General features: G+C 32.8%; 1 protein-coding gene across 1 annotated transcript; it reads right to left on the bottom strand.

Moving 5' to 3' along the window:
• Positions 1-832: 832 nt before the first annotated feature.
• On the bottom strand, positions 833-12909 carry LOC143082170 (2'-5'-oligoadenylate synthase 1-like). Its single transcript, XM_076257732.1, has 6 exons — positions 12798-12909; positions 10947-11405; positions 10485-10749; positions 3886-4052; positions 3446-3636; positions 833-1676 (listed from the first exon to the last, which is right to left on the bottom strand). The coding sequence occupies exons 2-6, from the start codon at positions 11397-11399 to the stop codon at positions 1520-1522; spliced, it is 1233 nt and encodes a 410-aa protein (XP_076113847.1). The 5' UTR covers positions 11400-11405; positions 12798-12909; the 3' UTR covers positions 833-1519.
• Between the last annotated feature and the right edge of the window lie 1040 nt (positions 12910-13949).

Raw genomic sequence — 13949 nt, 5'->3', positions numbered from 1 at the left:
GTTTAACAAATAAAATTGACAATGGAAATTGTGAATGTGTCAAAGAGACAACAACTAGGCCATAGAACAGACAACAGCAGAAGGTCAGCAATAGGTCTTCATTGTAGCCACATATATATTTTAAACGTTGTAAATAGATTCACGTCCACCTTTTACTAGAATGTGATCTACTGAATAAGACTTATTACCGGATATCCTCTTACATGAGCAACACGAAGGGTGCCTGATATGGAGCCAAATCTGCATACCCTTCCGGGGCTCCTGAGTTGACTCTAGTTTTCAGTGAGTTTGGTGTTTCGCAGTATTTAGTTTACTTTGACGTGCTATGTATTTTGTTATCTGTAGTAGCAGTAAACATTTTGCTTACTCCTAATTTTCTTTTTATCAATTGTATTCCATAAAGTTTAAAAAGCCGTTTTAAAAGTCTCTTGTTTTTCATTGTTTTTGAGGAAAAACGGTACCAATATTAAATGTATGCAAAGGAAAGCACGAATCTTTATCCGCGCAAGAATTTAAATGGCATATTTCCCCTCAACTAGGACAAGAAAAGTTTATGAGATTCGCACCATGTTAGATGATTCTCAATAAGAAATAGTTTGAAATGAGTCAATAATTAAATTATATTTAAAAAAGAAAAACGTTAAAATGTTTTACATTATTCTTAAGAAACAGTAATAGCCATGTTCTTTCTTTCTTATATCCAATACATTCCTTTACAATTTAACAGCTGAACTACTTGAAAAAAATATTAAAAAGAGTACATTTCATCATAAGACTTAAGTTTACATTGTTTTACGTTTTAAGAAATAAGTTGTGTAATAAAAAGATGATATACATGAAAGTCTTTAATCTGTATTAACAAAACAATGTGCATCTGTAAATCTAACAATCGTGTAATGCAATTTACTGTATAAACATCGTTGAGCACGTCAAAGTTGTAATGTCATAAAACAAAAGATGGTAAAAAGTATAATTCCAAAAAGCGCAACGTTACAGATGCGATTTCACAAGTCCTAGTGAAAACTGTTTTTCATATTCTTACAAGTATGACATAATAATATACATTCAGCAGTTCACAATAAATATAAGTATGCAACATTTGAACCTTTTAAATCTTTCACCTCTGCTTTTATAGTTCCGTAATTTACAGACTCTCAATACTGAACATTTTTTTCAAAATCTTGTTTAAAATAATACTTCTTCTAGAACACAGGATTAAAAGAATATTGATTCACAAAATGGAATCATTTTCACAGGTTAATTTTTGCACACACGGGTAAATAAACTGCTTCAACAACGCTTGAGATATTGTTCGGGATACAATGGTTTCAAGTTAAGTTTACACATTAACAACACGTTTGTTTTCCTATTTAATGAAGGTCAAGTATCAAATATTGCAAACGAAATAATTTAGTGATATTAATTAAACATTACGTGCAAACAAAAAATAAAAAGACTGTCTGCATTATGTATATCCACATTCTACAGTAACCTTAAGTTATATAACCAGTGGTTAGTGTCATATCCAACCCACATAACCTTGCAGGTCATTCAGGAGAGGTTTAGCAAGACAAATTGCAGCAATACTTTTGACTTCTTCCCAGCAATCACATCTTCCCATCAGGTTGTTAAACGGGTTTGCAGGATCCATCACATGATAACTGTCTTTCAATGAGCTACAATTTCAAAAAGTATGAACTTGTTAATAAATTTTATGTATAATTCATAAAGAAATTGATAAAACATTTAAATTAACGAGAATACTAAAAAGACTTTCAGCTACGTGTTTGAATGAAGTCATTTGCAAAATGAATTGGAGTCAACGGAATAATTGTCTACATAAAACATGACCGGTAAATAATTTTTCCACCATGCAGGGACAATTTGTCTATGTTTTTATGTCTGTAGTGTTATCTTTGTGCAAAGGATACGCCAAATATACCAACGGTACATTCAAACTTATAGGTCGAAAATAAATTGAAAACACCATGGCTTTTAACAGAAAAAGACAAACAGAGAAACAACAGATAAAAAATACAACAAGGAAAACTAAAGACTTAGCAACACGAACACCACCCAAACTTTAGGGTTGTCTAAGGTGCTTCGGAACAGTAGATTCTGCTCCACATGTAGAAGTTTATTGTCGGAGAATTGAGTTGGATATGATGTCTGATGGATAGATATTCTTTGTCTTGCACCAAAATATATAGATAGTTATAGAAGAGACCTTGTGGGGTTCGTGTTGCTTATTCTTAAGGACACATGAGGACACACTCCGTTTTGATGGGGTAATGTTAGTGGTTGTGATGGATTGTTGTGTTTTGTGTGGTATGATCGATTGTCAATGAGACAACTACCCGACACAGATCAAATGAAGTGGATGTAAGCAAGTATGGTAACCGTACGGCTTTAACTAATGAAAAAAATAATACCATATAGTAGACTATATTTGGCCCAGATATGAAAAATATGCAATAATTTAATTGAGAAAATTAAAGGTCTATTACAATTGTTTTTACAAAAAAAACCAAATATAACAGACATTACTTAGACATTAACCAGCAATAACACTTTACTACAGGCTGTTGACTTGGCACATAAAGAATTTGTCGGGGCTTAACACGTATGTTAGCGCTCAATCCTTCGACCCTCCCTGTTTGACACTTTGCCGTATTTTTGTTTTGTTTTGTATTGCTAATTGGTATTTCGCCCTATAGATTTGCATTTGCATTTGATATTGTTTGCTTCTTCTATTGTGAATATATCTACATGTATGCACATTTTATACTACACCCCAACGAGAGGGATTGTGCATGATTTTCATATGATGAAGACATAATCTTTCAATCAGTTTACATGAAACCTCGAGCTTGCATGTCAGTAACTGCTAGAAGTCCTTTGTTTGTTTATGTTTCATTGTAATTTTGTTTTGTTTGTTTTGTTACATTTTCTGACATCGCCTGGACTCGGACGTCTTTTAAAGTGAATTTTACTGTGAACATAATTGTGTGTTTGTTTTTTCTACTTTAACTAGAGGTATGGTTCAGATCTTACTAAGCATGTTTAACTCCGACGTATGTTTGCGCCTGTCTCAAATCTGGAGACTCTGGCCTTTGTTAGTCTTGTATGATTTTTACTTTTTTAGCAATTTATTTGTTTTGGCGTTTAGTATGACGTTCATTTTCACTGAAATAATACACAATTTTGTTTAGGAGCAAGGTTCAGCTCTCTTTCGGCTACGGGATTTTCTTGCTGTGTTGAAGACCCTTTGATTGCCTTCGGTCTTTGGTCAGGTTGTTGTATCTATAACAAATTCCTGATTTCCATTCTTTATTTTAAATGTACAGGATATAGAACTACTTATTAAAAGTTGTCAATGATATACAATTTGATCGTTGTTTTCACTGACGCATGCCCTCTATAAAGTTTATTTTCATTCAGTTACCTTTTGACATCAGAAGACTTGTAGTTATCTTCACAGACATAAGCTAGATTACAATAATTCACAAGTGCTTTCAGAACGTTGTAGAAGCCTTTCCTTAAGTCGAAGTTTTCACGACCACATTCTTTGAGCCATTGACTGATAGTGATGACTTCCAAAGGGTATGATGTTGGGAGTCTTTTGCCTGTACTTTCCTAAGAAATGATAGTATGCATTAAAGTTATACGCATACAATTTACAATTTTATTTTTAGTATTTGCTAGATCCGCTTCTGAATTTTTTTTACTAAAAACAATATTAGTCTTGCCATTTTGGTACGACATCAAGATAAGGATGTTCCGTCTCTACTTAAGACGGTTTATTATGAATACAATACGACTGTTTTAATCATGATATTCACATATACAAATACAAATTTTGCATCATTTTATTTTAACACATACGTTAAAAGATGTTTTCCTCCAAAACTTTACTAATCGAATCAAGGACTTGAGTTTTGGTGGTCGTTGAGATACAAACTCCAATTGTAAGGGTGACAACGCAGCAGAGAAGAAATACTGCTCCTTATCATTTAAACCTTTCATCATTTGATATATCGCTCTCTTCGAATCTGAAATAATATACAAGATATCTGTTAAATCATCTTATATGTGAATACATTACGACCTTTTTGAAATAAATCGGTAAAACATCCGTAAAACGGACGCTTTACGGGAAAATAGTAACATGTCCGTCAAACGGATCTTACGTATTACGCGAACGTTCTAAAATATCCGTATTACGGTTGTAATAGACCATATTTTTATTTTCATTAAAAAAACCTTGTTTAATATTTGCCTTTTAAATTTCTTTCACTGTAATTTTAAGAAATAGATATATTAACGTGAAAAAATGGTTAAAAATAAAACATCACGATTTGATTTACAATAAAGGTTCATGTTTTTGACATTCCGTCCTGAGTTAAGGGTATATTACCCTGCAAATATAGAATGAATCTGTTTTTTTCGTGTTTTTGTAATTGGTTTGCTGTCTTGAATTAAAGGTGCTTGCGTGATGTATCTATGAATGTCATCACAAAAGGTCATATATAGATCGAGCGATGTTTGTAACTTGCATGATCTCCACAAGTGTTTTTAGAGTATTTCTATACGTATATCACATATTGTTAATATTGCACTATCGAGAAATACACGTAAAGTGTTCTTAGATAGGCATGTTAAAAAAAATTATTCGAGCGTCACTATTGATTGTTTTTTGTATCTAGACGAAACGCACGTCTGGCGCAAATACAAAACTTCTATCCTGGTATTTATGATGAGTGTATGAATATAGACACATAGAGGAACGAACGATACCAAAGGGACAGTCAAACTCATAAATCGAACATAAACTGACAACGCCATGGCTAAGAATGAAAAAGACAGACACACAATAGAACACATGACACAACATAGAAAACTATGAAATAAACAACACGAACCCCACCAAAAACTAGGTGTGATCTCAGGTGCTCCGGAAGGGTAAGCAGATCCTGCTCCACATGTGGAACGCCGTGTTGCTTATGTGATAACAAATCCGGTAAATAGTCTGAATCGGTAGGTCCCATTCATAAAAGGGATGTGGATTGTAGTTACGACGTAAGGAACATATCCGATGTCATTTGTGAAACGGTTATTCCATAACGGTCAACCAACTCGTGACAGCGTCCGTAAACTTTTCGAAGGGATGAATTTCACTTCAACATTTGGAACTCTTGGTTTAATAGCTTCCTTGTGAGCAACAACCCTCTATCAAGAAAATCATGATAGGAAATGGAAGCACGGGAATATCGTATCAATTGGGAGATATTTACCCCGTATGCAGGTTCTGCTGGAATGTTGCTACTTAGAAATGGAAAGGTCACAATTGGAAAGGTCAAATCATCTCTTTTGTCGTAAAGTTTTGTTTTCAACCGACCCTCATTGTCAATTTGTAGATGACAATCAAGATATGAGGCCGACTGAACTGTATCTGTAGTATCCTTTATCTCTAGTTTGATGGGATAGATGCGTTCGACGTAGTCACCAAATTTTGAATTATTTAGTGAAAGAGCATCATCTATGTAGCGGAAAGTAGAGCTAAAGGATATCGCTAACTTCTTATCTTTCTTCCTAAGAAGTTCCTCTATGAAGTCAGCCTCATAATAATAAAGAAACAAGTCGGCAAGAAGCGGGGCACGATTTGTTCCCATTGGAATGCCGACAGTCTGTTAAAAACACGCCCTCCGAACGTAACAAATATGTTGTCAATCAAGAAATTAGGCATTTTGAAAATACCAGTAGTACATATGACACAACATAGAGGGCATGTAACTTGTATATGTAAATAACTACATTACGCACAGAAGAATTTTCATAGTTTAGACAGCAATTCAATGACAAAAAAAATTAACAAAAAACAAACAACATAGAAAGGGGTAGTCTTTTCTAGATGAAATGCGCGTCTGGCGTAAATATAAAATTCATTCCTGGTATCTATGATGGCTTTATTTAGTGCCACTGGGTCAATGCCACTGCTGGTGGATAATCATTTCCCCGAGGGCATCATAAGCCCAGTAGTCAGTACTTCTGTGTTGACTTGAGTTATCATTGATATGTTCATCATTATAAATTAACTGTTAACAAAATTTGAAATTTTTTAAATACTAAGGCTTTTCTACCTCAGGAATAGATAACCTTAGCTGTATTTGGCAAAACTTTTATGAATATTTGGTCCTGTATGCTCTTAAACTTCGTACTTTCTTTGGCCTTTTAACATTTTTTGATTCGAGCGTCACTGCTGAGTCTTTTGAAGACAAACCGCGCGTCTGGCGTTAATATAAAATTTAATCCTGGTATCTATGAAGAGTCTATTTATATATTTTGTCTCTGACAATTGACAACAATGTGTCTTAACAATATGCAAATCTCGTTTATCTCACAAGTCTTTACAAGTTATAGTAGGTTGAACAAACACAACCAGAAGAGCTGTTAACAATAAATACTCAAAATTAGATATGACAAAATTGTCAAACAAACCCGTACTATGTTTTATTGACTATGACAGTTAAATAAATATGTGGAAGGGTTCACTAGCCTTTTGATTCATGCAAAAGGAATACAAAATATCAAAAGTCTTTTACATAGATTACATACAACTCGATCTCAAAATTTGCACATTTCATCAAATATCTAGACTAAAGTTATCTGCTTCTTCAAAATCCAAGATGGAAGAAGACACCCGAGCCACATTAAGACAAAGATGTGTTGACGAACTAAACATTGTATTCAAAATAAGGCACATGCGTGAAAAAAGAATCAAATGCATTTTACATGAAGGTCAGAGGTCATTGTCAGGTAATGATCATGGTAATATGCATACACCTTTTTGTCAAAAAACATTAATGAGATAAAACAGTATTCATCCTGGCATGATTGTAACGGAGCAATCGAGTAAGAAGAAACACAATTTGACAAATGGTAGGGCTCTATCTTTGTCTAAAAGAATTACATAAATTTAAAAACTATGTAATAACTCTGTACTTATATTTGTGTATACAGTGGTTATACTGATCTGTGTCACTATTATTCATAAGTCTGTACAATAAAGGCAGCAGTAGTATACCGCTGTTCAAACTCATAAATCCATGGACAAAAAACAAATCAGGGTAACAAACTAAAACCGAGGGAAACGCATAAAATATAAGAGGAGAACAACGACACAACACTAAAATGTAACACACACAGAAACGGACCAAGCATCAGACAAAATCCCACGAGAATAACAAATATAACATCAAAACCAAATACATGAATTTGGGATGGACAAGTACCGTGACACGTCTTATCGCAATGTGAATTTACACTCAAAAATAAGAGTAAACAAACGACGCAACGTTAAAATGTAACTCACACAGAAACGAACAATAATATAACAATGGCCATATGCCTGACTTGGTGCAGGACATATTTAAAGGAAAAAAGGGTGGGTTGAACCTGGTTTTGTGGCATGCCAAACCTCGCACTTGAATGGCAATGTTAAATATAACATTGAAATGACAACATAATATTACATGACTACAATACAAATAAATAGGAGAACGTATTAGACAAAGAAACACATGATAAATAGATAACAAAAAGCATCAGGTTTAAAATTGATTACGCCAAAAACGCGCCTGGTCCACACAAGACTCACCATGGACGCCAAGATATAAATGATCGAAAGTGAAAAAAAGTACAAAGTTGTACAGCACTGAAGATCAAAAGTTGAAAAGGGTTGTGTCAAATACGGCTATGTTTTTAATGGGATAAAAACATCCTCATTATTTAGAACAATTAATGCTATTGCAAACAGTAAATTTTATCAAACGAATATAAAAAGATATACATAATGAAACTAAAGTATTAACTAATTACAGAAAACAAAACCCGAAAACATAAAGCAAAGACCAACACAGAATAGACACACCCGACTCAGGCCTCAACACAATAAATATAAAAATGACGTCGCATACGAAGTTGCGAAAAGGCACAAAAAATACGTCACATTTGAATTTATGAAATTTCTGAAATAGCTCAAAAATGACGTCACATATGAAAAATTATATCTCAAAAGTAAGATAGAATTAGGATTGATTTAAGATTATAATAGAACAAAATACTGATATTACATTTAAACACAATGCATATTGCAATACTTATTAATAGCAATTAACTATAATATAAATATGTCCAGTTTGTTATGAATCAAACGTAAATTATGGTACAGATTACGTTGAACAAAATCAAATCTAATAAATGAAGGCGGTGATTAATTTTTCTTTCCATAACACATAAATGTACAAGACAAAATTTAACAATCTGTATGATAGACGCGTTACCGAGATGAAGACGGATGTTATACGGATGGGAGAACGGACGTTTTACGTCCGTGGCACTAAACGTCTGAAAAACATCCGTTTCGATCGGACGCTTTACGTCCGTAACTATTCTACCTGTGTAAAAGAATTACAGTAGGAATCACTCCCAAGTTAGGTGTGTAATTTGGCATTTTTTTTATTTGATCATTAGGAAGATTTATGAAAGCAGTTTCTTAAAGGTATCACTCAAAGGCATTGAAATTCTAGTTTGATCCAAATTTTTGGGGGATATGTGATATCTTTACCTCCCTCTTTGCTATATTTTATGGTAAATAAATGCAGAATGTTGCCATGAATACAAGTCCACATAAAAGAAATTATTTTCACACTTTTAACTTTTGAAAATCATTTATGGAAGATACTGATTGCAAACATATGCACATGTACAACACAAACAGTTCGGTTAATGTATTAGAAATCCAGGAATAGGAGATGATAAAACTTTTTGTGGCTCATTTTTAATTTTGTTTTCTAACTGTGGAGTGCTACCTTGTATACGATGAGGGTAATAGAAGACTGTTTATAACTTACAGTCGCAAATTATATTCACGTTAAGGAAGAGAAAATGTTAGTGTGAAATGAATATGAATCGTATAATACAAGACTGACTGTCTAAGAATCGATTTATAACGTAAGAATTCACATTTACAGTCACATCATGACATGTACCCCTATTTGGACTCATTCCAAGCTGTTAAATCGCTTGAAACTCATTTGGGATTCATTAATCAAAAAGTGTTATAGTTAGAAGACGAAACGTGCGTCTGGCGTATATACAAATATACAGTATTATGTCTAATTATCCACATATATAGTGATAGCTTAGATTAGATTCCATTAATGTTATAAATAAAATGAAATGTGTTGCGACTGTGATACAAGTGAGAGGTTTAGCGCTACAAAACCAGTTTCAATCTACCATTTTCTACATCTAAAATTGCCTGTACCAAGTCAGGAATATGACAGTTGTTGTCTATTTGTTTGATGGGTTTCTTATTATTTGATTTTACCATTTGATTAGGGACTAATTAATAAAAAGTAAAATCACAAAAATACTGAAAATCCAATAGGAAAATCCCTAATCACATGGCAAATTCAAATGACAAAACACATAAAAAACGAATGGACAAGAACTGTCATATTCCTGACTCGGTACAGGCATTTTCAAATGTAGAAAATGGTGGATTATACCTGGTTGTATAGCGCTAAACCTCTCATTTTGTACAGTCTTGTCAAATTCCGTTATATTTACAATAATGCATGAACTAAACAGACATAATAAAAAGAATAGGCTAAAACCCTTTTCAAGCAATGATCAATTAATTTACCTTTTTTGTTTTGACTCAAGAAAAAAAGTTTTCTCACAATTCATTACTAAAAGTAAAAGCATCTTTTGAATAACCATCTTCCTATATTTGTTTTTAAATCTTTCGTTATGTTTCTTTTTTTTTACGCATAATTGTGTTCTAATTTATAATCCTAACACGATCTGACAATTTTGCTCAACCTGTATACATACGGATTTTTTGTGTTATTAAATTTGCTGTTACAAAATACTAAAATTGTTATAAATTAAGGAATGTAACTTCCTCATGCAAAGCTCTGATTCCTTTCACGGATTTGGCTATACTTTTTGGAACTTTTGGATTATAGCTCTTCATCTTTCAATAAGCTTTGGATTTTACATGGTTTGGCCACGATCATCACCGAAGAGACATGTATTGTCGAAATACGCATCTGGTGCCGAAATATTGGTACCGTTAATGTTATTGATAGGATGCGACACATATTTGTAATCATTATGTTTTTAAGGACAAGTAGTGAACAATTATGTAGTTTTCAATTCAACCCAATCATTTACCTTAATGAATATCATTATCTTTGAAGACCCCTAGAATATCGTGACTTGCAAGTACTTTCTTAAGTTTAATGTATGCATCCTATGTTTTTTTTTATTGTTAGCTTGCGAATGAAGATAATTCCAGAAATGCTATTCTGACGCCCTCACTATCGAAAGTTTTTCCTAATATCATGATAAAATATTTTAAACCTACATATGAGATATTAAGAGAATGACATCTTTTCTTAATGTTTTCTACTTACATTTGTCTAGAATGTTGACGCTAGGAAGAATGTCAACATCATGAGTATGTTCCTTGTGGCATGACACGGAAACCTTTACAGCGTGTGGGGTTTGGCCCTCTATGGTATATTTACCGTACCGCAAGTAGAATTCCATATCATTTAATATTTTGTTCATTTGATTTTGAACAACAGGAATAGAATCAAACTTTGGATTGCTAAGAAAAACCACGAGATCAGCATCTGATTTTCCCTTTACTGCCGTGCCTTTCCCCAAAGATTCACCCTACAATAAAACAAAATTAAAAGTTACTTATTATTTTTACGTCAAATTAAAGAACTTTCTGCATTTTAATTTTGTGAAAAGACACTAAGATTAAAAGTCAGTTGGACGTTTCGTCTACAAATACGCATCAGTTACTCTCGAATAAGAAAAAGGTTAAAAGGCCAAATAAAATGTATTCAGGATAAGGATAATAATACCTTGATGATCTGTGCTGGTCGGAGTTCAGCTGGGAAATTATTTTGCATGAACTTGCATAAACGATCAACAACCGCACCACAGCTAGCATTATATTCTGTGTCGGGTTCAAGTTCGTCCTTTACAAACTTGTCAAGAGAGGATCTTAAAACACTATAAAGCGGACTTGATGGTGGTGATATTTCTGTATCATTGCGAAAGAACGTTGATCTGTAGGTGTCTAATAAATTGCTCTGTGTACTGTGTCTCGTAGATGAAACATCAGAACTAATATAGTAAGGAGTCAACAAGGAGTAGTCGGAAAATGACGCCGAACAATTTCCATGCTTTGCATCGTCATGTTGCTTCTTATGGGCAGGAAGCATGAATCTTCTTTCTGGCGCACATATATCACAAGCTTCTGGGAACATAGAAGGATTTTGTCTCCTATAACTAAAACTGTGTAGACGAACCATTTTCTCCTACAATCAACAATATATACTGTATATGAGATACAACGTTTGTTTTAAAAAATATAAATTCTTATAGATCATACTCAAATGGCTTATTCAAGTTTAATAATTATATTTGCATTACAAAGGCTATAAAGTAATATCAACACTGTTTCACAGCAATTAACTAACTTTTATGATTCGCAAAGTATCTGGTTGGTGTGTCCCGCTGTGGTTTGAGCTATTTTTGGAGAAAACTGTTACTACACATTGCATTATTGGTTGCACAATCAGGCGTGGAAGTACAATCAAATGAGTATTTATAATACTTATTCTTATTGCCATAATGACATGTTTTCTTAGAGGGTCAACAAGATGACTGACATGGTCGTATTGAAGAACATAAACGCAAGCATGTGATTAAAATGATTTAAGGTCCTGATTGAATTGATATCCGATATCTTTTTTACCCCTGTAATATCTGTATTGTCTTCGTCGGTATTGTCTTAAATGGATGTGTTTTGAATTCAAACATTTTCGAATTTTAATTATCATAATTTTCTTTTTATATATACACAGTTTCATCATGATCTTGTTCATTTGCGTATAGTTCTTTCACAGATTACTGTTGGCTAGATGAGTCCTAGATGGTTTCTATGATATTTTTATTTATCCACATCAAATTAACATAAGTTCAAAAACTTTCTGGATTCCCTTTCATAAATAAGTCGGTGCAATGTTAATTTCATAAATAAGTCTGTGCAATATTAATTTCATAAATTAGTCGGTGCAATATTAATAATTAATATGGGATATTATAATAAATTTTAAATTTGGCTTTAGCGAAATCACCTATTTAGGTATTTTTGCATCTTTAACATTATTTAGGTGTTTATATTCATAAATGCATTCCTGATGATGTTAAATCAAGAAACAATGAGTCGAACGCACGAATGTGAAGTTCCGAATTTGACAAGTTACCGGTTTTTAATCAATTGAGCAACAAGACGGGTGCCACACGTGGAGCAGGATCCTCTGACCCTTCTGGAGCACCTGAGATCACACACGGTTTTTGGTGGGGTTCATGTTGCTTAGTCTTTAGTTTTCTATGTTGTTTCTTTTGTACAATTATTTGTCTGTTTGTCTTTTTCAAGTTAAGCCATGCCATTGTCAGTTTATTTTCGATTTATGAGTTTGACTGCCCCTCTTTTAAGGAGTTATTTTCATTAAGATGTTTCAGTATGAAATTAACTCTAAATGATCAGATTCAGACTTATTTTTTTGAGGAAGTAATATTAAAAGTACATGTATATGGTTGGATGAGATTAACAATTCTATCACAAAGGCAAGAAATTCTTAGCTGTAAAAGTTAGTTAGTGTATTACATAAAAACAATAATATCAAAATCAGGTGAAAACTTACCTTATAAACAAACAACAATATGATGATCTAGAACAATGACATTTACTGCATCAGACGAGCAAGTTATGTAATACGTATATTTTTTTATAACATTAATGACGTGTTATTATAAATAGATCTAGGAATTTTTCAACCTATTTATAACTTTATTATACTTAATACAATGAACGAAAACATGTTTATAAAAGAATAAATGGCAATCAGCCAAGAATACGAGTGAAAAGCTATCACAATCGTTCTGGTTTGTGCGTTTATGTGATATCTAAATTAATTATATTAAATAGTAATAAGAAGAAATATGACAGTGACCAACTAAAAGCTTCAATAAATTCAAAGCCAACTAAACCATGGCTGAAAGAGAATCAATGTAATCAAATCGTGTGACTGTTATTATTTTTATACATCCTTTATAATCAGTATACAATCGAATGACTTGTCAAAATTTCGTGGTACCTTCAAGATGCTTTATTACTATTAAAAGCAGTTGTGGTCATCCTTTGTGTGGCGCAACACGACAAATTATATCTACATTTTTTATATTTCATTGCTATATTATCATCTGTAGGTGAACTGGTAAAAATGATTTTGAACAGACGACCATTTAGGAACGTCCAAAAATACAATTTACAACCTATAACATCACAAATCGTTATTGCCGTTTGAGTATTTAGTACGAGCTATAATAGTTGGCCATGGATTCATTAGATTCTTGCGGAAATTGTACACAATACTACAAAACAAAAATAATCCTTCTTTGATTGTAATTCTATACGTTTTTCTTTCTGTCAATTATTGTTGTATGCTATTTTAAATATCAAAATACTACATTTGCCTTTATTCTATAAAAAAATTATACATGTAAAACAATCAACTAATTAAAAAGTATATAAACAAAACCAAAATAAGTAAAATTTAAAAGTTGAAGTCAATAACGACGTTAATAACCAGCAGAAAACCTAAACGGAAACAAATGAAAATTCATCTTACTTTAAGTAATTGTTTCAATCATATGTATATGGTTCGAACTATATGAGTATTTGGACCATATGCGTATCTACACTTTTAAACGAAGATCCTCATTTTGGGTGTCGCTTCTCTTCCTTCCACAACAAACTAATAATCATGCCTCTGTGTCCTATAGGTACCATGCAT

Source organism: Mytilus galloprovincialis, chromosome 7 (genome assembly GCF_965363235.1).
Source record: "Mytilus galloprovincialis chromosome 7, xbMytGall1.hap1.1, whole genome shotgun sequence".
NCBI classification, from domain to species: Eukaryota; Metazoa; Mollusca; class Bivalvia; order Mytilida; family Mytilidae; genus Mytilus; species Mytilus galloprovincialis.
The sequence above is the reverse complement of the archived record's forward strand: the minus strand, read 5'-3'. Positions and strand labels throughout refer to the sequence as shown.

Bases quoted from the DNA above. Each gene is read 5' to 3' on its own strand.
- LOC143082170 (XM_076257732.1), bottom strand. From the start codon at position 11,399: ATGGTTCGTCTACACAGTTTTAGTTATAGGAGACAAAATCCTTCTATG. The intron at 4,053-10,484 runs GTAAGTAGAAAA...ATATTATTTCAG, and splicing joins CGTCAACATTCTAGACAAAT to ATTCGAAGAGAGCGATATAT. The intron at 3,637-3,885 runs GTATGTGTTAAA...ATCATTTCTTAG, and splicing joins GGAGGAAAACATCTTTTAAC to GAAAGTACAGGCAAAAGACT.